The sequence below is a fragment of the Haliotis asinina genome, chromosome 3 (assembly GCF_037392515.1).
Source record: "Haliotis asinina isolate JCU_RB_2024 chromosome 3, JCU_Hal_asi_v2, whole genome shotgun sequence".
NCBI lineage: Eukaryota > Metazoa > Mollusca > Gastropoda > Lepetellida > Haliotidae > Haliotis > Haliotis asinina.
In genome coordinates this window covers 30,938,703-30,965,350 of record NC_090282.1, presented here as the reverse complement: position 1 = coordinate 30,965,350, position 26,648 = coordinate 30,938,703, and the positions used below count along the sequence as shown (strand labels likewise).

At 37.3% G+C, this 26,648-nt stretch overlaps 1 protein-coding gene across 2 annotated transcripts in view; it reads left to right on the top strand.

Moving 5' to 3' along the window:
* Positions 1 to 13,434, top strand: part of LOC137276724 (zwei Ig domain protein zig-8-like) — a 129,230-nt gene extending 115,796 nt beyond the window's left edge. Inside the window, exons 4-9 of one of the 2 annotated variants that reach the window (XM_067808356.1) lie at positions 7,644 to 7,863; positions 8,121 to 8,141; positions 8,659 to 8,946; positions 10,538 to 10,564; positions 12,504 to 12,554; positions 13,127 to 13,434. In XM_067808356.1, coding sequence (XP_067664457.1) covers positions 7,644 to 7,863; positions 8,121 to 8,141; positions 8,659 to 8,946; positions 10,538 to 10,564; positions 12,504 to 12,554; positions 13,127 to 13,251 — 732 coding nt within the window. In that variant the 3' untranslated portion in view covers positions 13,252 to 13,434. Of the gene's footprint in view, positions 1 to 7,643; positions 7,864 to 8,120; positions 8,142 to 8,658; positions 8,947 to 10,537; positions 10,565 to 12,503; positions 12,564 to 13,126 lie in introns of both variants that reach the window. The other variant, XM_067808355.1, reaches the window with a different exon arrangement.
* Positions 13,435 to 26,648: the final 13,214 nt, after the last annotated feature.

Sequence of the window (26,648 nt, the reverse complement as noted above, 5' to 3'; positions counted from 1 at the left end):
TGATGAACCGGCTGTTACTGTTAGTACAATTTGTTTGGGATGATTTTATTATAAAAATGAACCCATTAAATTGGCAAAACATGAGTTGAGTTGCTTGAAAATATTACCCAATCTCAAAATTAACACTTCGTCTAACTGTATTTTTCTTCAGCATTCAATAAATATACATTCAGAATAAACAGTTCAAGGAGTCAGCAGTATGAAGATTTAATTTGTGTATTTGATATAAAGATGCTGAACAGCTGAACAAATGTTTGATGTATCAAGCTAATTTAACAATTTTTAATTCATAAGCAATAAAAAAATACTGATAGTTTGTGAAATATAATCCTTGAAGGGGAATGGGTAATATGAAAACCTGAAACAACTGATAGTAAGTCTTTGGGCAACACTAAGCCTAAACCTGAAACCACAGCAGGATATGATAACAAGAACAGCAGACCTTAATTTACCACTAACTCACCACTGACATTTCAAGGATAATGTGTTGCAGTAAGATTATTTCTTGTGGCACAGAAAACCCTCTTTCTGTCTTCTGTCAGTGAACCTGCCCTAGGATATGTTTTTAATTATAGAGCACAGTGTATAAAGCTGGTAGCTGCAACCAACGACATGACAATTCATCTTGCATCTATGTTCATTTCCTGGCCAGTCATCCGGCAGTTGAGATGTGAGATGCGGACTTACTTTTCATTGACCAAATAGCCCTTGCTGTAGATACATAGGTTGCTTTACCATAGCTGTTCATCAAAGTATTTCATTTTCCATCTGTGCTGCTGGTGACTGATGTGTTCATTGTTTTACGTCAAGCTTCTGTCCATCAACAGATGAAGAGAAGTTTCATCAAGAACACAGGATTCAGTATAGGGAGACATGATGAAGTAGCTTTTTGTATTTGAAGTATGGGTATTATAAAATAAGTGACTTTTTGGTAGGGAGAGTTTATTTAGATTGATAGTGCCAAGATTCTTAGGTGGACACAGCAGTTAGATTGGCCTTGGATTGTCAGGCGACCTCCTTGTTGAGTGCAGTGATAGCGTGTCATTTATCAAACACAGTTGGCAACATTTATTGTGGTGTTTAGTCTTGTATTTTTGTCAATCTTCACTAATGTGAAGCACCTCCTTTGTGGATCCTGAATTGGGATAATTCATGATCTTTCTTTAAATTTTGTCTCAAGTTACAATGTGTCAGTTGTCATTGTAGTCGGAAATAATGACAATTTATTGCTCCTGAAAAGGTCTTTGTTTGCTTGTAAATTTCAGGAGTTTTTGCAACAAATATATACCTAAATTCTGAATACATTCTGAATATTATTTTAACTTGAATTGTCAAAGTTGGAAGAAAAATTAAGAAGGAGACAACACTTTCTCTATCCATCTTCAGTGCTTGGCTGTAGAAAATAAAATAAAAACATTTTCTATATGGCTGTCATAGTGGCCATGATAAAACTGGATCAGAAGATTATGAGAACTCCTTAGAAAAATTCCTGTAAATTCTTCAAGCATGTAGTTTCAGGTCTAGAAATTGTAAACTTTGATGTACAAATGGATAATGGGAGACAAACTCACTTGACCTTTATTGTTTGGGTTTTGTCTCTTCTAAGCTTAATATAAAGAAAAAATAGTGATCTGTGAATGGCATTTGGGGTTTTCTGAATTACTACTATCCCTGTCTGTTGTGTAGACCCCATAGAACAAATAAATTAGCATTAATCTCACTCAAGGTTAGCTTACCTCGGTCGAAATAAAACACTGTTCAAGGCTTTGTTTGGATTTTAATCATGTTTTAAAATAGGTCCACATTTTCACATAAGAGGGCTTTTTTTGGAGTAAATATTTGTTTGTCCATAAGGATACAGGCAAGTATTGACATTGCTGTAAAAAACACCATTTTTGGTTCAGTTATTCTTATCCAGAGTTCTTGATGCTTTGTTATATCTTGTGTCCACAGATGTTCCCCAAAGCAAGCTTACATGACACCTCCTCCATTGTTGACAGTAACAAATCTTCACATGAAACAGAATCCATGTAATTAAGAAACTGTCAGTGTGAGGCCTTGAGCTTTGAGCACTTGTTTCTCTTATGATAATGTGCTGTCCCAAGACACCTGGAAACTCGGACACAAAGCCTTCCAAAGACTTGTTGCCTGCCCATCTCTATGTTGTAATCGACATACAAGTCTACTATGGATTGAGAGAAGTCAAACTGTCCAGCATGTTCAGTGTAAATCTTGCATGTTTCCCCAGAAGACTGGCCGTGTGATTGTTGTGACAGACAATACTCAAGCAGAAAGATATGCCAGTTTGATTTGCCCCCCAAAGGGGAGAGTCCAAACAAGTGGTACACTCGTGGTATTGATTGAAAAAAACACAACCATTATGTACAACATTTCACTCGACTGAACAAAAGATTACTTCAAATTTGTAACACTTGCACCTTCGAATTAATATTGAACATTTTATTGGGTTGGGTTCTGCACATTGGTTTCAGTCCATTGAGATTTTGTAGGAAATCGGATGTAATGATAAGATTACTGCTCATAATTTTCCATCAGCTGAAGTCTTGACTAGTCCATCATGGATATGGAGAAGAGGGAATGAATTTCATACCAATGGGATCGCAAGCGGATTGTGAGGAATGTTTGTAAGGAAATAGGTTGGTGGGCAGCAGTCGTCTCCTAGTAAACTTCTACATAAAGATGGTAAAATATAATGATAGCTTAGACTCAGATGGTGGATCCTTAATTGATGGGTAAGTATGGTATAGACCTATGTTTCAAGATCAAGGTAGTCTTGTGGGACATTTTCCATCTTTCTTGTTTTAACTTGGAATATGATTGCTCTTTAGTTTGGAATGATTTGTGCCTTGTCCTTGAGGTAGGAAGCCAAGTGTTGTTTTTTTTCTTTTCTTTTATAAGAATAGTCACATTATTTTCACTCTAGAGTCTGTTGTTTAACTGTGAAGTCAGCAATATTAGAACTGTAAATTTGAAGTCTGTAATGTTCACATCTCGACTTGACAATCCTGTGATTGATGTCAACAGCATGAGTCAATAGAATTAGAATGAGACATCCATCAGTCAAGCTAGCAAGCCTGAGCACCCAGTCTCTTTAGTCACCTCTTACATCAAGCAGGGGTTGATGAAGCAAGGAATTCTAACCTGGATCTGCACAGGGGCACGTGATTTTGTTATTTGTGACTTTCAAAGAGTGAAAAATCAATGAAAACATTTTGGTTAACCCATTCCTATGATATGTTGAATTATGTTTTAAACTGAAAATATTGCTTAATTGTTCATAATTTTCTATAACACTTGTTTGAGTAGTCGTGAGTAGGAAGTCATCTAAGATGGATTTACCATAGAACCTGGAATCCCTGTGAAGCTGTGACAGTGCTTTGAAGTGGATTTTTTATTACACTGTCTACCAACAGGATCAACAACAATGGAAAGTTTTGTTTCAATCAAGAATTAGCTTTCTCTATCTGAGATCTGAATCCCATTATTACCGTTAAATTCTATGGTATTTTCTGAAGACCCTTCAAAAGTCCAAGATAAGGGTCCTTATTAGAAGGGATTTATGGATATTTATTAGCTTGAAGATGACGTTTTTAATGCCCTAAAATTAGCACTCAATTCCTTAATCAATAAGAGGCTAATTGCTGCCATTTGGTGATTGGCGCCATGGATGCCAATAATAAGTTTTTGTGCCAATTGTTGGATTTGATTGTTTTCGTTGCCTCTGGAGGTTTAGTGATGGAGTGAATTTGCTTTTATTGAAGTAGCTCATTCCAAATTGACTCAGGAGTGACCTTTCAGTGGTATCGAGGCTGTGGAATAATTCAGTTAAGTGAGGTTTTGTGGAGCTAGTTGGATTAGAGAGGCCCTGGATTTCGGCATTGCCTGGCAAGCACCGACTGATTTGTCACTTACATTGTGATTTATGTGATTAGAGGCATGTTTTGTGTCAAAATTGGATTACTTTTTATCACTTAAGATGAAATAGAGGGAGGAAAGGAAATTTACTGGGAAGGTTTTGTACCTTAATAAGAAAAGTAGTATCATCTTCAAAGACTGCGTCTTCTGTCACACGAAGAACTGTTGTGTACAGAAAACACCTCCCTCGAAGGTATTTTGCTCTCAAGTTTTGTTTATCAACTGGAATAAATAAAAAAATTAGGAGTGTTTTTAATGAATGAAAATACAGTACACTGTGCAAGTTTAAGGATGGTAATCTATAAACAATAGTTAAACAAGAGGGACAAATATAATTTAGCAGTGATTTTACTATTTATAAGTTCTACAAACAGGTGTCAATGATCTTTTCCCTATGATGGAAATGTTTTTTTTCTTAATTTATGGCAATACCCTCTGAAGAATGCACCTGAGAAGGAAAATTGGATGGGTAAAATTATGACACTCTGTCAGCGGTTGCATAAATGAAATGAAATCAGTTAATATGCTGAATAAAATTTGTTTTGCATCATTAAAATTTTGGGTGATATTTTGTGAAACTGTGTGATCAGTGTTGAATACAAATCCAAAATGTTCATGCTCCTTATAATTTCTAGTTCAGTATAGTAGGTAATGTTTATTACACAGGAGTGAATGCTTTTGTGAACTGATATGGTACTGGACATTGACAGTTTGGGATTCTCATGACAGCTTTGTTTTTTGATTTTCCAAAATGTTACATAAAATTGATGTTTTGCCTGTCAGTTTCTTTTGTCCTGCTGTGTATACTTTTGTTCTTGTCAGAATGTAGCACTCTTTCTTTGGAAGCAAAATATCCATTTTATTACTTTAAGAATTCATACAAGTTTATTCACTGACCTTTGGTGAAAGGGAATTTCTGCAAACTAAATAATAATCTAAGAGGCTTTGCTGTATGTACAAGCTGTTACTATGCTGCCTACATCTGATGTATTGTGAACAGTCTAGCAATGGTGTGTGATGACATGCAGTCAGTCATGTCACGGTTTTAAGCCACCTCAGAACCGCAATTTGGTTCAATGGAGTAGCCTTGTGGTTAATGCATTCACTCGTCATGTCGAAGACCTGGGTTCAATTCCCCACTTCTTCTGTTGTGACATTTCTGATATTTCTGAAAACAGCGAAAAACTATTCTCTCACAAACTTCATGGGTGGAAGGGTAGCCTTTTGGTTAAAGTGTCTGTTCTTCATGCTGAAGATCCACGTTCGATTCCCCACCTAGATGCAATGTGTGAAGCCCGTTTTCGATGTTTCCTACCGTGATGTTGCTGGAAAATTGCTAAAAGTGGCTTAACACCATATTCACTTACTCATGAACTTATTAACTTTAACCACAGTGTTACCTGTCCCTGGATGCCGACAGTGTTACAATGTACTACTATCCTGAAGGCATCTCACATGTTGCTATGCAAGCAAAGCTGATGGGAAATGCAAATGGAGTGTGTATGCTTCATTCAAAATGGGGTTCCCAAACGTGGCTGTTTGTTCATAAAACAAACCCTTGCCTGTAGCATCCATCTTGATTAAAGCATAAACAAACATCACTTCATCCCTAGGCCTGCCAAGCATTTTCCCATCTGCCATGTTTTGGAGTTCCTGTTTATTTGTTGTCCTCCCAAGTCATTCTATTGTGACATGATTCAGGTGTATATTTTTGATGTGCTGTAAATAACAGTAGTAGCTCAGTATGTGTAGTATTCATATCTCCGTAAACAATCCTACCAGACCGGATTTGTTTGAGCGGTTGTGGTTATGACATAGCAAGGGAGCAGATGCTGTTTGTGTGGAGGTGCACAGTCTTACTTATGTCAGAAAGGATCTTGTGTTATGTATGATGTATCATGCTCTGTAGACTAGTGGCTAGTGCATCTGATAGAGTGTGTGAGTGAGGGAGTTGGGTGTTATGCTGTGTTTAGCAGTATTCTAGCAATTTTACAAGGGACACCAGAAATGGGCTTCACACTTTGTATTTGTATCAGGAATTGAACCCTGTCCTCATCATGATGAGCAATTGCTTTAACCACTGGACTACACCATCACCCAGGATAGAGTGGGGAAGTATGGTAGTTTAGTCTCTGGACACATCACACAAAAGACATTACAAGATTTTACTTGTTATGCTCAGACACTCAGAATTATGATGATGTGACAGAAAATCACATGCAGTGTAAGGTATATCACATGCAGTATAAGGTATGGCACATGTAGTGTACAGTATACCACATGCCGCTTATGGTATATCAGATGCTGTATAGGGACTATATCACATGCAGTGTACAGTATATGACATGCAGTTTATGGTATATCATAAGCAGTTTATGCTATATCACATGCAGTGTACAACATGCCGCAAGCAGTATACAGTATGTTGCTTGCAGTATACAGTATGACACATTCAGTATGCAGTATGCAACATGCAGTGTACAGTACAGTGCATGCAGTAAACAGTATATCACATGCAGTGGGCAATATACCTCATGCAGTGTACAGTCTAACATATGCAGTGTAAAGTATCACATGCATTGTAAAGTGTATCATTTGCAGATCTGTCATGCAGGGTTAAAAGACATATATAATGTTAAGTGATTACTTACAAATTAAATATATGATACTAATTGTTTTATTTCCCATAAAATAAGATCTCAGATGTTTCCACAGGATCACTTTCAAGAAAGAAGTTCTGTATAAGAAAAAAAAGTTCTGTATAAGATACATTTCAAGCAGAAGCCTCTCTAGCCAGCTTGGCCTTACGTACACATCAGGTCCTCGCCCAGCCATATTTGGAATGGACGTGTGGTTCATTAGAAAGATTATCTCCTGGGATTTTCTTGGGAAAATTATTACCCTGGCATGTTGAGAACTGATTGATTATAATGACAGTGCTACTAATTGTTGACCGGTAACTGAAATATGGTTCAGTCCCTGAATATTTTCTGGGTAATTCATTTTGGGATATTGTGTTAATAGAGGACTTGGACCAAGTGAAGTGGCAATCTGTGGGTTTATACATGTTGTAAAAGCAAACTTTGTTTGACTGGGCACATCATAAAATAAACAATCTAGGTAATTAAAAGCTGTTCTTAAATCTCTGTGTCTCATTGTCCATGGCACAGATTACATGAGAATAGACAGATTGCAAAGTTACACCTTGTCTGAAAATGAGGATTTTAGCATATAAAATAGTCTTTCTTTCATTTCACCATTCATATTTTAATTTTTTTTCCAGAACATCCTATTAAAATAAATTATTTTGACATGTTTCAGTCCATTTGTGATTTGTGCATATCTGATCTAATTTTCACCTTTTTGAACAATATGTGTGTGGAGAAAGTGTAACTATGAATAACATTAAGGAATAATTACTCTTTCCAAATGTATGGAAGAGTCAATACTCGAGTGATGGGTTGTTGTAAATTCACCAGCACTGATTTTTGTGCGATATGCCTCAGCAAAATTGAATTGCATTGGTGAAAATAGCTTAAAACTCACTAATTCACAATCAATACCTTCTACAAATACTTACAAACCCTTCACCCTCCCCAGACTGATTGGCGATAACCCAGTTTACAATGAAGAGACCCTGCTGGTATTGACTTGTATCAAGCCTGTTATTCTACACCAGGCTCTTTATTGTCCTCCCTTTGTTCCAGGTTGTGTGGCGTCACCAAGGGGCAGACCACTTCTTGACAATTGGTAAACTGACATGGGTGAAGGATCCAAATGTTATTTCAGAGCATCGAAGAATTTCTTTCCAAATCAGTGATTGGAATTTGTTGATAAAGAACGCACAGAAGGACCGTACAGGAATTTATGAATGCCAGATAGCTGCCACAAAAAAATATGTACGGGAAGTGTACCTCATCGTTATAGGTAAGAACATTGCGTGGTATGTGAATTGTAATTCTCACTTTTTTTAGATTTAATGAGTTAATTCATATTCATGATGATTTGTTGAATTTTATAGTAATTCTTAAATTAGATTACTTTACTAGGTTGATTTTAAACTTAAGGCACCATTGGTGTAAGGGAGATAACTCTATTTAAGCTCTAATCAGGTCAAAAGTCATATGCATTATTACTATGGGAAAGGTTGAAATATTTGTGAAAACTCTACATTTATGTTTCAGATCCCCCTGCACAAAAACCTGGTAAGTTTGGGGTCTGTTCAGATTATCAGGAACATGTGGATAAGATAAGAAAACTACCTTTTTGTTCTTAACTGATAATAGTTAGTAAGGAAGTGGGCTTAGTTCACACCATATTAGCAGTATTCCAGCAATATCATGGCAGAGGCACCAGAAAGGGCTTCACACATTACACCCTTGTTAGGAATCGAACTCGGACATTAGGTGTGACAACGAACTCTTTAACCATCAGGCTACCCCACCACCCCTAAATTTTAGTGAGAAGACACTCAATGCTCCTCATTTCTGAACCAGTTAAGATGTATATTTATGGTAAAATAATTGTATCTTATGTTCTCAGGAGATACATAAAACATCAAGCTACAGTTGTCATGACTGCTTTTGTTGGTTTCCTGTTGCTGTAGTTCATTTTGATGAAAATTATACAGAAATTGTCCAGAAAAAAAACAACAAACATGTTATATCCATTTGTCAGTATAAGTGTTTATTTCATAAACAATTCCCACTTTTGGTGCTGCAGATATCTTCTTGCAAGGGTCAAAGTATGTACCCGTAGGTGGTGAGATACGGTTGGTGTGCAACATCTCAGGTAGACTGAACGCCCAGAGTATAGACTGGTTCAAAGATGGGGACAAGATCACGGGTGAGAGGTACAGGAACTACATCATCACTCGCTTCTGGACTGAGGAGGACCACTCCCTCTTCAGTGAGCTCATCGTGGACAACAGTCAGCCACATGACTCAGGGATGTTCATGTGTCGCGGATCTCAAAACGAAATGAGCAGTCATTCGGTCACGGTCAGAGTAGGTGAGTTGGGATTAAGTGGTTTTATATTTTTCTGTATCAGAAAATGTTCCTGCATGCTTTCATTCACTGAGGGCATCTTATGGGTAACAAGTACTGTTAAAGATGTGCAGTCAGCCTTAATAACATGTTGTTCGCCTGTAGTTGAAAATACCTGTGAATATCTGGGTTAGAATTGATCTTCGATCTTCGGCAACCCCTGCTTGTTGTAAGAGGCGATTAGCGTGATCAGGTGGTCAGACTTGCTAATGTCATCATATCCCAATTATTTAGATCAATGCTCATGATGTTGATCACAGGATTTTCTGGTCCAGATATGATTACTTACAGACCGTCATCCTGTAGCTGGAATATTGCTGAGTGCGGTGTAAAACTAAACTCACTCGCTGTATTTGAAGAATGTGAATGAAGATCTTTAATCTGCTGTAGATTTATTGTGTATGTTTATGAACATATAAATTTTGTTTTGTAACTGTTTTAGTTTAAGTTTCACCTTCAGTTTTCCCATTGCCCAAAGGGCATACTTAAGTGTATCTATCCATCCATCTAAACTCTTTCAATTTTTCTTCATGAAACATTGTATGTACATCAAAGGGCATACTTAAGTGTATCTATCCATCCATCTAAACTCTTTCAATTTTTCTTAGTATGTACATTAGACATCACCTGAAACCTACTTTTTCTCTTGCATTTTCAAGGCAACAGGTTTTCCATAAGTTCAAATGAGGGTGGGGTTGTTTATGTTAAAGGATATTGTGACAGTGGGTCAACTGATAAGAAAGAGGAACAGTCAGACATTCATTAATATCCACATTAAGCTGACACTTGACCACATGACTGATATGTTGTTCATTGTAAATCATGTAAGTCCATGACATCTATTTGTACTCACATGCATTCAAAATTAAAAGGAACTAATCTTCCATAGAATTCTGTGTAGTTTGTGTAGAATTCATGAAACAATATTATGTTCAAAGACTTCTCAACTTATTTTCTTGAAGTAGTTTTGGTGGAATCCATTAGGAATCCTATGTTGAAAGGCTTCTCACATTAATTTCCTGATGCCTATAAAGTCAGCTGTTTCACTGTTATTGTTTGACGCCTTAATTTAATGAATTTGCCGCATATGACAATATTAAAATGTATCCACATTCTGAAATTTATGGCCAATGACACATTAATGACACATTTGTCTTGACTGGTGCTCATCAAATATATGGTTACTATATTTCCTGATAACAAAATATACATGGCACTGAGGACAAAATATGTCAGCTTGATGTGGATTGTGAAAATTAGAAGTAAACTGACTGCAGCTGTGTGAATGAGCTGGCACATCAGAAAAAAGGAAACACTTAAGGTTTAATTTCCTACTTATGTAGCTAATTCTAGCCCCTATCTACTGCAGTCTGACCCATGGGGGTCAATCCTACAAGGAAGCTGCAAATTACTTCAGGGATATAAATGTCATCCAATGGTGGACATATCTATGTTCAATATGGGTCACGAGGCTTCATTTATCCAAATCATTATGATTGATGTTAAATTTATTTCAGTTCTTTACTATTTTTGACACCTGTTGTTTTTGTTCCAGGTGGGTCATCGAATGTTAACAAACGAGGTTAGTACTGTGGTAGTTTCAGTGTTGAAGTATTGAATATTATACCAGGAGGGGAGATGAGTTATAGTCCTTCTTCAGCTAGGAGCTTGCACACACTTAACTATACATGTTTATACTGTCCACCTGGAGACCATTTGTTTTTTTGTTGCAGTGTTTGGGTTTTATTCTTTGCATATTTATTGAGACATTATGTAAATTTAACAGTTATTAAGAATATTCTTGATATTCATGAGTGCAAGAAGTGGTACTGGAAACAAATCCCTAAAGCGATGGTGGCGTTCAGTGTTATCAGTGTTCAGATGCTGTATGGTTTACAAGTATTTCCATGCAGCCTATGCTGGTAAACCCATGAAGATCCAGGTTAGAATTGATCTTCAGCAATGCATACTTGTCTCCACCCATGAAGATCTGGGCTAGATTTCTTCTTCAATGACCCATGCTTGTCAAGAGAGGCGATTAATGGGATCTGGTGATCAGATTCTCTGATTTGGTTGACATATGTCTTTGTATTCCATTTACTTAGATCGATGCTCATGATATTGATCTCTGGATTGTCTAATCCAGACTTGATTATTTACAGACAGCTCCCATATAGCTGGAATAACAAACAAAAAATGGGTCACCATTTACTGCTTTAGAATAATCCAGGAACATGCTTCAAGTGTTGATAAACCCAAAATCACAGTCAGTCAGGACACATCTGGCACTAATGGTTGTCAGATTTTGGCTACACAAACAGACATTACTGTACATGGCACCTCAGGCAAATGAGCCACTTTGCCTAACTCGACTGGCAGTCTAAACGGAATCATGAGAATATCCCAAGAAAATGCACATCTGTATCTATTCTAAATATTGTCAAGGACCATGCAATGTTTCTAAAAACTTTTCTTTGTAGAGATATGTTCTTGATTGGGGAAACATTTTGCTGTGGACATACTGGACAGTGATGTACATAAATGGATGTGTGTTTGGGTGTGTAAAGTGTAAAGTAGGAAATTAAGGACACTTATGTCCAATATTAACATTTTAGGTGCGGATAATTACAATCTGATCTACAAAACTGGGTACTTACTTTATCTTGCCAACTGAAAACATCCAAGAACTCATCCTGTGTTGAAAGGACAAAGGTCAAGGTCAAGGAGCTTGGAAAGGGGCTGCACTCTGGCCACTTAGTATAGTCATCAGTTTGACAGATCACTTACAGGCAGACTGAGACGGATTGAAACATAAGGTGTCTGGGAAAAATGAGGTGTGTGTAGAGTGGTGGCTGAATTGCATCTCTTAGGCATGTCAGAACCCTGTGAATGTGGGTCAAGTTCTTCTTCATGCTGATTATGTATTGATGTTTATGGGCACGATTCCAGTTTTGTTTCACCAAAGTGATAAATGTCTAACACCTACACAGCTTCAGTCTCTCCTTCCATATTCTTGGTTCCTCTGTTCATTGCTAAATATTGGATGGTTTGGTAGCCTAGGGGTTAAGTATCAGGAGACCCATGTTAGATTCCCCACATGGGTACGATGTGCAAAGCCCATTGCTGGTGTGAACTGTTGTGACATTGCTGGAATATTGCTAAAAGTGGACGAAACTAAACTCTCTCACTTGCTATTGTTAAATATTGCAATATTTTATCTGTATAACCAAGTTTGTAAGTGTTTTAGTGTGGACCAGAGAATCTAGTGATTGACATTATGAAGATCAATGTAAGCAATACATATACAATGACATATGTCAACCAAGTCAGCCACATGACAGGCCGATTCAAAAGTCCACTTCTGACAAGGATTGGTTGCTGAAGATCAGATCTGACATAATCCTCATGGGTTTAATCCATATTAAGATTACATATCATGACGTAACTGGAACACTGTTCAGTGCCGTGTTAAACCTCCCTCATTGATAAGCAACTTGTTAAAGAACTTGTTCAACTTGCAGAGCACAGCCCTGAGAGAGAGCATGAACAGCTGCAGACACAGCCTCACTACAGTGAGTACGGTATGGCAGTTGTTTTACACTTACGCAGTAACCTTACTGATCAGGTCATCTCACATCAATGCTCAGGAGCTGTTACAATGATTTTTACTTTCTTTTCCTTTCACTTTTTTTTCCATACAAGGTCAACATACAGTGACTTTTCGCTGATGACTTTTACTCTTCGTCACTTATTCATATGTATAGTCTAAGTATTCTCAGGTTCTTCATGCATTATGTTTAAATTCTTTTCCTGACCATCGCTCCAGAATTGAATTGATGGCATTTTTAGAATTGGTTTCAAAAGACATAATCCAAACAAAGTTGATATGGTGTGACGTGGCCTCATTTGTCCGTTTGTGAAAAATACTGAAATACTACATACCTAACAACAGTTATTCAAGAACAACTTGATTGAACATTGGAAGATACTTAGAGTTACTCTGAGAGTTAATTTTGATATAGTCTAAAACAGGTGCTTCAAAACTTGCAATGTTTTTGTTAGAAACCAGTGAATGCTTTATGATGACTGAGATAAAAGCCTTGATTTGAAATTTGCTATTGCATGGATTATGTGTTGTTTTCAGATTCTGGTCACCTTCAGACCGAGGAGACAGGGTCAAGTTCTTCAGGACAAGCTGTTGTCTCTGGTCCGAGGGTAGTCAGTGTGGTAATTGTGACTGTATTCATGCTGCAACACTGGAGGACTTGAACTGGGCAGCTGCTTGCAGATGTACCAGATGTTGTAGCCTCCAATATACATGTGAGAAACAGAAGCACATATTCATGGATCATTTTGTCTTAGACTGAAAATTTGTTCTCAGATGGTACCTCTCAAACCATGGCATCTGGAAGGTACTAGAAGTCATAGGTTCCACAACAGGAACCCATTGTAGGAAACACCATTGCCAAGTTGTAAGAATTGTTCTGATCTGTTAAGCAGAAATATGATTGCTGTCATTTTGGTCATGGTGGCCTGAGAATCAAGAATATTTTCTTGAAGACTGATATGATGAAGATCCAAAAATGGTGATGTTCAAATTACCAAACAGAACTGCAGCAGCAGCAACAGCGTGGTCAAGAGGCTGTGAATCTTAGTAGTAACTTATGTGAGCATCTGGCTTTCATCGGTGTTTCCTGCACACATGCAATTAACAATGATTCACTGAAAGGTTTACTAGTCCTTTTCTTCACCAGGTTCCAGTGCAAGATTATAAAGTCAATTGTTCTGTACAGTTGGAAGTACTGTGGAATGTGAATAAGGAATTACAAGGATCAATACTCAGGAACTTAAAACCATTAAGGTTGATGTTACTTTCTAATGCTCTTATCAAACAAGCTCTGAAAACTAAAGAATGTGAATAAAATCTACAGTTGGCCGACTCAAGATGGATGTAATGGAAAGATGAGGAAATGGATTCTGAAGGTTTACAGAAACCTTGTTGTGATGAAATATCCGAAGAATTAAATATTTGTAATAATCATAAGTAATCCTGTCTTGAAGTGTGCACATGGATTGATGCACTAGGGAATCAAAAAGAGTTCCTTTTTAGCCAGATCTGTGGTGAGCTCTGTGTTACATGGAAAGTGATGGGTGAAACTGGTAGAAGCATTCTGTCAGAATCCGACTCAACTGAACAGTAATGCCCCAGCTTGCTGTACAGAGTTATCAAGTCAAGACAACACCAACACTACCCTATTAGTCATATGTGACTTAGGACTAGTTCATGCGACAACAATCTCCATTACTGCTGATAGACATCATCCACTTAATGTAGTCATAATGTCTGTGTTCATCTCTGAATCACAAACCTTCCTGAATCTAAGACCAGCAGTGTTGATAATCATGTTACCAAGTATTGTGCACTTGGGCTCCTTTCATGAAGAACCCTTTACTAAGGTTAACCTTAACTCCCATTCTTTAACATTGCACAAAGGCCACCTTAGTGACTTACAATCACCTTGGTGCTTTGTGAAAGGATGCCCTGGTCAGACAGTGTTTGAATTGTAACACACTGATGTGTAAGACATAGATGGGTGTTGTGGCTGGGACAGTTGGCATTGTTCCTACAGGAACAGAAGGAACACGGAACATCCTCCAAAACATTCTCCTGTAGTTTCATAATGACGTTGCCATTCTACATAACCAGACTGAAGATATCCAGTCCACCTCGGCCTCATCATTATCCGACATGTATATCTTGATGAATGGGGCCTAGTGGATGCCAGGTGGACACCAAAATGCATCCTTGAACTACTGAGCATTTCTTGCCCCGCCACTGATATACTGATGCAGACTGTGTATGATATTAAACATTTTGTATAAATTGTACAGCTGTCTACTCACATGGGGCATTGTCTTCATGGCTATAGCCACTCCAATGCCATGTGATACCCCACCACTGTGCGTGTCTCACAAGCTGCTTGGTTTCTGTGTTTTAGTGACATCTAGGAGTTTGTTTCTCATTATTCGTTGTCCATTTGAAGGTGCAAACTTAATGTTAGAGTACATAAAATGTATAGTTTAATTTACAAGGAAACACAGAAATTTATGATGGTCTTTTTTCAAATGTTACAGATTGAGATCTTAACATGTGTCAGTTTTTATAAGGGGCGGTGGGTTAACCTAGTTGTTAAAGTGTCCACATGTTATGTAGAAGGCCTGGGAACATGGGAACAATGTGTGTAGCCCATTTCTGGTGTCCCCTGCAGTGATATTGCTTCAATATTGCTAAAAGCGGAGTAAAACTAAACTCACTCACTTTATTAGCATCACCTCATGTGTCTGAAACTTTGGGTTCCCTTTCTAACTAAGTATGCTTGGTCATTGTTTTACAAATGTAATGTTACTTGTGAGGAGTATTTTACATGATGAAATCAACTGGTAAATGTAACTGTTAGACACTAATATTCTTCAACATGTCGGGAGATGACAGTTGATTTTAAGAGAGCTTCAGTTAAGTATGAACTTCTAGTTGTGTAAACTGACAACTGATGCACTATGATGAACAGAAATATTTGTTTCTAGATAAATGAGAATCGATATATTTTGTTTACTGGATCAGTTTATGTCTACATGACACAAGAACTGATGTGATGTAACAGCAGCTTATATTGACAACATGGGGAGATCAACTGGTAAATATACATGGTTCGGCACAAATATCGTTCAGCATATCAGTCATGACTGTTGATTTTATGAGAGCTTTAGTTAGTGTGAACTTCTTGCACAGTGTTTTAACGGAGACCATATAGTCTCTGGTTTTAGGCAACAAACTATACACTAAGAACAACAGAAATGTTTGTTTATAGGCAAACAAGAACTGATATATTTTGTTTACGGGTTCAGTTTATGTTTATGTTTATGTGATGAAAGCAGGTATATTTATTTGGGTGTCACTCACACAGCACTACAGGTTCTTTGATGATGACCACTTGAAACCACTTCATCAGTACCCCATGTGTAACTGTATCATATCTGTGGTCATAATCCTCTTCAGTCTTCACTGTGCGTCTGTCACCTTGTATATCTTCATCAAAGTGTTCTCTGTTTACACTGCAAGTTTTAATACACAATCTCTGTTTGGGAGAGGGGTGATCAGCTGCTTTAGTTAAGAAAAACACTAACATGAGGTTATGTAGGTTTGAAATGAAATCTAACATTTTGTTGTGTACAACTGTGTTGCAGTTTTTGTAGTAAAAAACATAAATGGAGTGTTTCAGTTCATCAAGAGCAGATCTAGAAACATATTACAAACATCCAGAATTTGACAGTATGCATTTGTTTTTTCACATATGCCAACTTGTTTGCCTAAAGTTACAAGTTCTGTCAGACAACTGAGAGTAGCATTTGTTAAAATAGTTACTCCTGTGTAAGATTCACATCATTAAATAGATTAATTCTCAAGATCTTTTGAGGTAATGAAATATTCACTTTGTGTTTCCCTGTCCAAGGAGTGATGGTATCTTTGTTCACCAGAAGTATTTCTTTGTATACCAATTGTATTGATTTGTTATGTGAATTTGTATGTATAGAAAGAAGACAGATTGTGAATATTGCTTTTAAATGAACAGAAACCTTGGAGAAATTTTATCATGTTTAGCTTGAAATAAAACAATACAGTATCTGATGCATATGAATGTGGTAAAACAGTACAAGGTTCGTGTTTGGTACAATATCTACTTACATTTACTCATTTCAGACCGATTCAGTAAATTTGTTTTCAGAATTGAAAATTTTACCCTGGATATACATTTGATGTCGCCCATTGTATCATGTTATATCTATGTGGGTTTACATCTAACATCTGGGGACAGTGGGGTAGCCTAGTGGTTTGAGTGTTTGCTTGTCATGCTGAAGACCCAGGTTTGATTCCCCACATTGGTACAAAGTGTGAAGTCCATTTCTGGTGAGCCTAGCGTGACATTGGTGGAATATTACTAAAAGCTGCATAAAACTGAACTCACAGACTTATGTTGGTGATGAACAGAGGAACCAACAACAACTGCAGTCAGCTATAGTCAGGAATGCCTAGGTATACCTAGTCCTTGAACAGGATTGAACTACTGGTTCATGACTTACTGACCTCCTGTTGTCAGGGTTCATGACTTACTGACCTCCTGTTGTCAGGGTTCATGACTTACTGACCTCCTGTTGTCAGGGTTCATGACTTACTGACCTCCTGTTGTCAGGGTTCATGACTTACTGACCTCCTGTTGTCAGGGTTCATGACTTACTGACCTCCTGTTGTCAGGGTTCATGACTTACTGACCTCCTGTTGTCAGGGTTCATGACTTACTGACCTCCTGTTGTCAGGGTTCATGACTTACTGACCTCCTGTTGTCAGGGTTCATGATGTACTGGCGTCCTGTTGTCAGGGTTCATGATATACTGACCTCCTGTTGTCAGGGTTCATGATGTACTGGCCTTATGTTGTCAGGGTTCATGATGTACTGGCCTTATGTTGTCAGGGTTCATGATGTACTGGCCTTATGTTGTCAGGGTTCATAACATACTGACCTTTTGTTGTCAGGGTTCATGACATACTGACCTTTTGTTGTCAAGATTCATGACGTATTGGCTTTATTTTGTCAAAGTGCACGACAACCTGGCCTTATGTTGTCAGGGGCACACATTAAGATATGCTAAACCTTAGAGTTGGCTTTCAGCTCTCTAATATTTCTCAACCAACTGATGCAAGTAGTGACACAATGTCACTAAACTATAGCTTAAGAACTGACTCGAAAAACAAACAGTAGAGCGTTACAGGTGAAAAAAATGGTAACCAATTCGAGTTTTAGCAATCAACAGAAAGTGTTTTGTTAGGCATACCATCTATCTTTTAGGCATGTGTAACTCTGTCCCATTACATACAGATGTCAGTGATCAGTACTGTTCCTGATAATTCAGTCACATTAAGCCCACTCGGCTGGAGAAAGAGGTCATGTAATTTCAGCTAGATTTGTTTCTAGTGACTTTTTGTCCCATCAACTAATGAATATATAAACTCCCTCAAACAGCTGTTCAATACAGACATTGACTTGAAATCATCAGCGCTTTATGGTTTGAAGAAACAATAGCTCATTATCATGGGTAGTTATGTATGGTTGACATCCTCCAGGTAAACCAACTGACGCATGAACCACCACTGGAGTCACCAAGTCCTTGATGCACATCTGGTATCAAGTCATGCCATGCTAGATGGTACTGTGTCAAGTCTTGTGTCATATCAAGCTACACCAGCCTGGATTGGTGTCTTGGCTAACTTAACTATTGACTGATGGTTGTGCTGGCGAGACTGCACCTTGTCTTGGCGAGTTGTCATGGGGCAGATGTGCTGTGTCATACAGGTTGATTGCACTGTCTTGGGTGGTTGCACATCAGTGACACTGGCTGCACATGTTGGATGTACCATAAACTGGCTGCTCTGTGTTAGGATGGTTGCTCAATGTGTAAGTTGGTTGCATCACATTGAGACTGGTTGCTGTGTCAAGTTGGATGATCTGTGTTAAGTCTGCTTGCACCATCTGTATGTTGGTTGCACAACATTGAATCTGCTTGCTCTATGTCAAGCTGCTAACTGTCTGATTGTTGGTTATCACACAGAGACCGGTTACTCAGTGTCAAGCTGCTTGCACAGTCTTCCGGTTGGGTAAACTACATTGAGGCTGGCTGCACAGTCTGTATGAAGGTTGCACAACGTTGTGTCTGGTTGCTTTATGCCAGTCTGGTTGCACAATCTGTATGTTGGTTACTCCACACTGAATCTGCTTGCTCTAGATCAGTCTGGTTGCACAGTCTGTACATTGGTTGTGACTGCTTGCTCCATGTCAGTCTGGTTGCATGGTCTGTATGTTGGTGCACAGCAATGAGACTGGTTATTCTGTGTCAAACTGCTAGCACAGTCTTCATGTTGGTTGCATCACATTGAGGCTGGTTGTTCTGTATGAAGGTCAGGTGGGGGAAAATTGAGTTAGGCTGCACCAATTCCAGACTGGTTGTACTTCAGATATACTGTTCGGCACCTGCCATGTCTGTAATTTCCTGGTGTACATATCTCTAGCAGTTGTATTTTCCATACTACTGCATTATTTATATGATGTATTCATGTAACATGCATTTGTAAGTATGTAATGAGCCGAGGAGAAATGAATATACATGTAAAAAATGAACACAGCCTTGTGTTGTTTTTCCAAGAAAAATCTTATCTGTGGTTTTGCAGATTAGACTTTCAACATACTAATGGGGAATAAATATACATATTTCAGGATAATAATTGAAATATTGAGTGTTTTTGCAGTGGGTTGTTATGAAAAACACTCAGATATATTTTGATGCACTTTGGGGAAAAGGATAGAGAGAACTAAGATTGTTGCTCGCATAAATGTTCCGAAATGTTTTCAAAATAGTATCAGAATATATGCAAAGCCATAGAACCTACAGTCACAAAGACATTTCCAGAGCAGGACCTAGTCCTTTATAGATATATGTATATATAGATAACACATTAATGATAAAACATACAACTGTATTGATAACAACTTCTTGTTTATTGCAAAGAGAAATGTTTCGGTGTAGATTCTCGGTTCTTGATAATGGTGTGAGAATCCATACTGAAACTTCACACTATGCAACAAACAAGTTGTTAAAAAATCTGTAAGTTGCATGTTATATTGTTGATAGGCCAACTTCTAGAATGCCTATCACACAATTAACTCATTAATACTTAGTGAAAACTTTGGTCGATTTCAAGTAGATATCATACATAATAAAATCAGTAACTTGAAGTGTCAAGGAAGTATGCTTTAGATTGTTCCCTACGAGTCAACTGTCATAATTCTTTGAACAGTTTGGGGGACACTATTGCCAGAAATACATGATCACGCTCAGTATGAGTGTTTGTGCTTTGCTAGTGCTTGTGACGGAGATGTAAATATGTGTTGTCACTGAATTCAGGGGTTACACGTAGGTCAGGGTTGTAACAAAACTTAGGACTGGCACATGTTCGAGGGTTTACAAAATTAGAATTGGCACAAATCCATGTGTAAAACAAAAAATAGGAATCACAGAAGCCCAGAGGTTCATAAAAAATATGACTTGCAGAGGTCTCATGGGACAACAAAACGTAGGACACACACAAGCCCTAGGGTATAACAAAACTTAACACTCCTACAAGTCTGTGTGTTTAAAAAAATTGATGCACACAGACCAGGAATCCCAATTGGTATCACTGACATGCATGAAAAGAAAGATAATTCTTCCTTAGAGAATCATTATACTTTTTTGGCACCTTTGCCTGATATTAACAGTGATATGTTCCATTAAGGAACAAGGTTCTACTTTCACACTCAGTTCACCATGTATATTTTCAAAATATTATTTGCACTGAAAACATGTTTTCTCTGATGCAATAAGCTTACAAATTTAAATATGGAAAGTGTTGTACATTCACCTCTGATGGTAATTATGACAGTGAGATCTGGCTCAGTCTGAAAGTGGATAGTACTGTGAGATTTGAACATGGCATCTGGCGACCTGAAAAGTAATGACTACATTTGTCTATCTGCAATAACATTATGAGAATCACCACTGTATCATGACTACATACAAATGTCTGATACACATGCAATCATAAACTCTTATCATCATGGGATGTGTTGGGGTAAGCCAGTGGTTAAAGTGAACACCGAAGAGCTGGTTCAATCATCACTTGGGTATAATATGTGAAGCCCTTTTCTGGTGACCTTTGTTGTGATATTGCCGGAACATATCATCCAAATGCAGCATAAAACCACACCCACTCACTCACACACTCCCTCTCATAATGAGGGAAAGGATATTGTTGTTTATGTTATTTGTTTTCTGATTTTCTGTTTACAACCCTCAAAAGAATTTCATGGAAATATCTGTTAAAACTCATCTTTGAATATGTCATGGTATTTAATATACATTTTGAGAATGGTTTCTAACATAACAGTGTGACAACTAGATCAGGTGAAATGACACGGGCTTCAAACACATACATTGTTATTGAAACCCAGGCTACAAGTTCAAAATAACAATCGAGGGATACATAAAGTAGATGTGTTAAGAAGTAAATGTGTGAATCTAGGACTGACATAAACAAATTAAGATTTTTGTTTGTTTTTACTTGAAGCCACCTTCAATGTAAACTACTGGACTGACTTGACTCTCAAAATTCTCATGAAAAATGCAGATGTAAGTAACAAACAGACTGAAACTTAAACAAGGCAGGACATCCATATGAGATGACCACTCCACCATACAAACTCGATCAGTCAAATACTGAACACAACAAATACTGAAAATTATCAATGACTTTATTTTTAACTTCATACAAGTAACATACAAAGTGATAGACGAACTACACGTTTATTACAAAGATTTGCAGGCAAAGCAACAGCTGGAACCTAGACACCTGGGTCCATGATTGTACTGAGCTGGGGTACATTGGAAGGACAGTGATACCTGGTGTGACACGGGACGATCTTCATCATGGCCGGTACAGGAACTAGAACTATATGTCACATGATATATTTCTTCTTCAATCTTGCATTTATGGTCAGCATGCTTGCATACCACTAAAAAAATGAAGGGGATATTGGATTTACAAGATCGATAAATTGCAAATGATGAAGTCAAGGAGGAAACAGATGATGAAGAAAAATTAAGGGAAAATGTGACAATTTATTCCATTGCTTCGGAAATGTTCCATCTGTATGGATATATGCTACTTTTTTCTCACATGCACTGCCATCAGCTATAGGTATGCTTGCAAAACCGAATATCCCCTACTTTCTTTAATGGCATATATAAGTTTAAGTGCGACACTAATGATCATTTGAGATATAAATTTCCTTATAAACTGTCATGTCAGACAAATTTGCGAATAAGCACTTGAACATGGTGATGACATATTTTAGATATAACCGTTTTGGATTTGTAAGTCCATACAAACAGACACGGAATATGCTAGCAATCAATGTGGAATATACATCTTCATAATAATCTATGTAAGATGGATAATTAGTGTTCTAGAACCTTTGATGAATTTCACTCAGGCCTTGGAGTCAGATTGGAAAATGAATGAAGCATTCATAAAATACAGGCAAATTCACAAAATTTCTGCCTGTTGATTTAGCCCTGTTGGCTCGAGCATTTATACTCTACAATGTTAAGTGTCAATCAGAAAATTATGTCCAAGTGTAGTAAGTACCCCAAGCAAAGTAATATGTCTTCATAGAAAAATACATCATGTTTAATACCTCCTGACAATTCAATCAAATTCAGATTTTGCATTTTTAATGTCCGGATTTACTTTCTTCATTTACTTTTATGTACTTTCACTGCATTGTGACTACATCTACACCTTTTTTTCAAATCGAATTTGAGAATTAACAATATTGGGAAAATTAGGTCTACATTGGAAGGAAATACAATTTTGAGGCATGGTAAAAATATTGTCATTCAGTACAGTAACAAAACACTAAGTAAATGCTTATGTTCCATGCTATGGCAGATCATCAATATGGCAATAAATACACATCGTGTGAATATTACACAGAGTATGTACAAACTCAAGATTATTTACAGAATCTCATCAGTACAAGTCCAAGACCCACACTGTTCTGTACCATGTGCATATGACACAAGTGTTGATGTAGGAACTGTATCGAACAAGGCTAACTTAATATATAAAGTTCTATCACGTTAACAAGGTTAAACAAGTCTAAAAATTTCGAAATGTAATTTAGATTGTCCAGTGTCTTAACTTGTTCTTCAGCAACAGGGTCCCAAAGGGATAGGTCTGACTCTTGCTTACAAAAATGTTGGCCATGTCCAAATTTCTTTGCCAAGAAAGAAAGAAGCAAGTGTTTTGTACAGCAGTGTCTTCACGACGACCATAGTTGCAATATAACTTCATCAGAGTCTGTTATGGATGGTTGGTATGTATTTTACACTCCATCTTGCTTCAACCTTCCAGGTGCATTTTCATGGACTTCACAACCACACAGTAGAGTTGGTCTCACAGTCCATGAACTGTATCATCTTCCTTTCTTACAACTTTTCTGTACCGATATAGCCCTTGTGAAATGTCCATTTTCCAAAAGTTCATTGTCCCATCTTGCATGGAACCCCTTTGGAACTCATATGGAATTTCTACATATTTTCAGGAAATAAACATTAATGAAAACACATGGTGCACATCCAGTTTCACGACTGGGCTCAGTATCGGTTTATCTTGGTGTGAAATGACTGGATTTACAATTAAGTAATTCAAATAATGGGCCTCACAGCATGACATTGTAATTTGAGTCAGGTCAGAGAAGCATTTGTAAAGCAGATTGCGTATATTAAAGCCCTGCAATCTCGTATCATCCAATTCCATACTGAGATGTAGTGATCATGAATCATACCTGGGCTTGTACTACAGAGATTCTGTCATGGGGCTCATTTCACAAAGCGATCGTATTGTTGTGACTGTCGTAAGTCTATGTTAAAGTGTAGGAGTTACAATGGTCTTAGCACTACAATCGCTCTTTGAAATGGGACCCTGGGCTCCATTGGACAAACCAATCTTAGTGCTAAGCTGATCGTAACTCTCATACCATAATGCAGACTTACGACAGTAGATGCTAAGCTGATCATAACTCTCATACCACAATACAGACTTACGACAGTAGATGCTAAGCTGATCGTAACTCTCATACCATAATACAGACTTACGACAGTAGATGCTAAGCTGATCGTAACTCTCATACCATAATACAGACTTACGACAGTAGATGCTAAGCTGATCGTAACTCTCATACCATAATACAGACTTACGACAGTAGATGCTAAGCTGATCGTAACTCTCATACCATAATACAGACTTACGACAGTAGATGCTAAGCTGATCGTAACTCTCATACCATAATACAGACTTACGACAGTAGATGCTAAGCTGATCGTAACTCTCATACCATAATACAGACTTACGACAGTAGATGCTAAGCTGATCGTAACTCTCATACCACAATACAGACTTACGACAGTAGATGCTAAGCTGATCGTAACTCTCATACCATAATACAGACTTATGACAGTAGATGCTAAGCTGATCGTAACTCTCATACCATAATACAGACTTACGACAGTCTTAGTGCTAAGGTTTCCTTGTACAATGGCACCCTGCAGTATTAGGCAACTCAAACACTGGTCCATATATCTACACAGCATCTCCAGACTACAAAGACTGTATACATAGATTCACAGTCAATGTATTGTCCAATACATCATCTGCTGTTGCAAATGCTTTCACTGAAAACATTCCTTTTAAACTCAGGATAAAAATGTGCACCTTGACAAAACTAGCTGAACTGCCTTATATTGCAAACACATTAGCAAACCAAACTGTGGTAACATACTAATATGACCCTACCCTTCAAAAACAAACAACAAACCCATACATTTCATTGAGTTTAGGCTTAGCAGGCGCAATTCTGATGTGAGTAACATGACAAATTAGAATCTTTCCATAGTAACAATACTTATTTACCATTGATTACATACTCCCCATCCTAATAAAGTTAGAGAAAGTTGTGTACTGAAGTCTGAGACAGTTGCTAGTGGTAGCGATGCCAGATATGTCATTCAGAATTTGGTGCATTTGTTTTCTTTGAAAAGGATGCCATAGAAGTTCTGGCAATTTTTGATGGCCTGGAATGAAGAATATTGCCATGAAAGAAGGTGAAACGTCTGTCACATTTTATGAGAGCTTCAATAAACCTTCACTCAGGGTGGTTTCAAGTGGATCATGCACTGAGACTATGGACATTCTCAGAAGCACAGATTAGAGCTAGCACTGTACATAGTTCCATTTGGGACCTGACACGTTGACTGTCTCATCATTGACTGTTAAACTGATAGCTGTTCTAAATTTCAGACACAAAAGCAGAGATCACATACCAAGGGACAGGCCACAGCAACAGATTATTATTAATTACCTTTGTGGCACCCATGAGAGCAACTGATACATTGAGACGTCCTGCTGCTTTTCAAATGACATTATATTGTCTGCGACAATACCAAATTTTGATTTACTTAAATCAGATTTGCAGTTAAACTGGCTTATGAAGATTCACAACTGGCATCTTTCTACACAGCCATGATCATATTATTTTTTCCTTAGGATTTTAAAAATTGTAAGATTTAAACAAGGCTTAAGACATGTCTTATGAAGAGTCACAAATGGCATCTTTCTACGAGATCTTGACACAGCCATGATCACACTGTTGTTTTTTTTTCAAACACATTTTCAGCATCTATTAAGATTTAAACAAGGAATAGATTAATGTTTCTCTACACAGATTTGAAGAACACAGACATAGTATCTCATTGTATAATGAGGTACAATGTAATGCAGTGTAAATAGAGAGCTTGGATAGAACTTAGATCTGTTAGGTCAACAGATTATCATCTGAACACTGTCCTGTTCAAAATCCTCCCAGATGTTATTTGTCTGATACTTTTTTCCAAAGAGGTTCAAAATACACCTGCACCAAAATGATTGATAGTACCCTTACCTTCTCCCTTAGAAATAATCATAAGATTAAGTGCTATCCTTATCCTCCAAGATAGAACAAAATGCTAATTTAATTGATGTCAGCCTTTTAATTGTATCTTTGTACAACTTAAATATAAAATGTCAAGGTCAGAGAGTAATCTTTCTTGATTATCTGTCTCAACACATTCCCTTGGGACTAAAAAGTCAAAACAGTGGGGAAAATTAACTGACTGTGTCAGAGAAAATCAATGATGACACAAGGACAAAGAAGGTTTCTAAATTCACTTACCAAAATCTGTAAAATTGGCACTGGTGTTTTATGAAGCTAATGCATATAAAATGGCTTTGCTATGGAGTCAGATGTGTTAAAAACTTGCAAACTTGGACATGTCTGACACATATATAGAGTGGTTATTCTTTGAGGTATTAAAATTGCTGTCTGAGATATACTGAGAGAAACAAATAAAGGAATATGGCTTCATAACAAAGTTCGAAAAATAAGTACTGCTTAAACAGAATATGATCAAAATAGACACTTCCTTCATCAAGGCATCTTCATTAAAACACTGTATTGGAAGGTAAATTAATTCAAAATATTTTCATAATAGATCAATTAACAGTATATAATTTCTTGGAAAACGTGTACATTCTTAACATTTTAATTGGTTAGAATTTAGATCGCCAAAAATATGTTTGTTTTGCAAATGGAAAATATCAATTTATCATTTTTTTTTTGCATTTTCACAAAACGTTCAAATTAAAACTTCCCAACAGCAGACTGATGTCTAGTAAATATTTGTTACATCTCTTCCTGATGCTCAGGACACTTAAGATGCTGATACATATTTAACTGACATGAGTGTTTTCAAATATGAGTATCCATAATCATATACATTAATAATTCAGATAAAGAGTGTCATTATCCTTAACAGCTTTCATCATGGTTGCTGTTCTTTTCAAGCATACATTTTTGGAAAGGAGCATTTCAAACATTTGCTGCTGAACTATCGACTAGCTAATGTTTGGAAAATATACACAC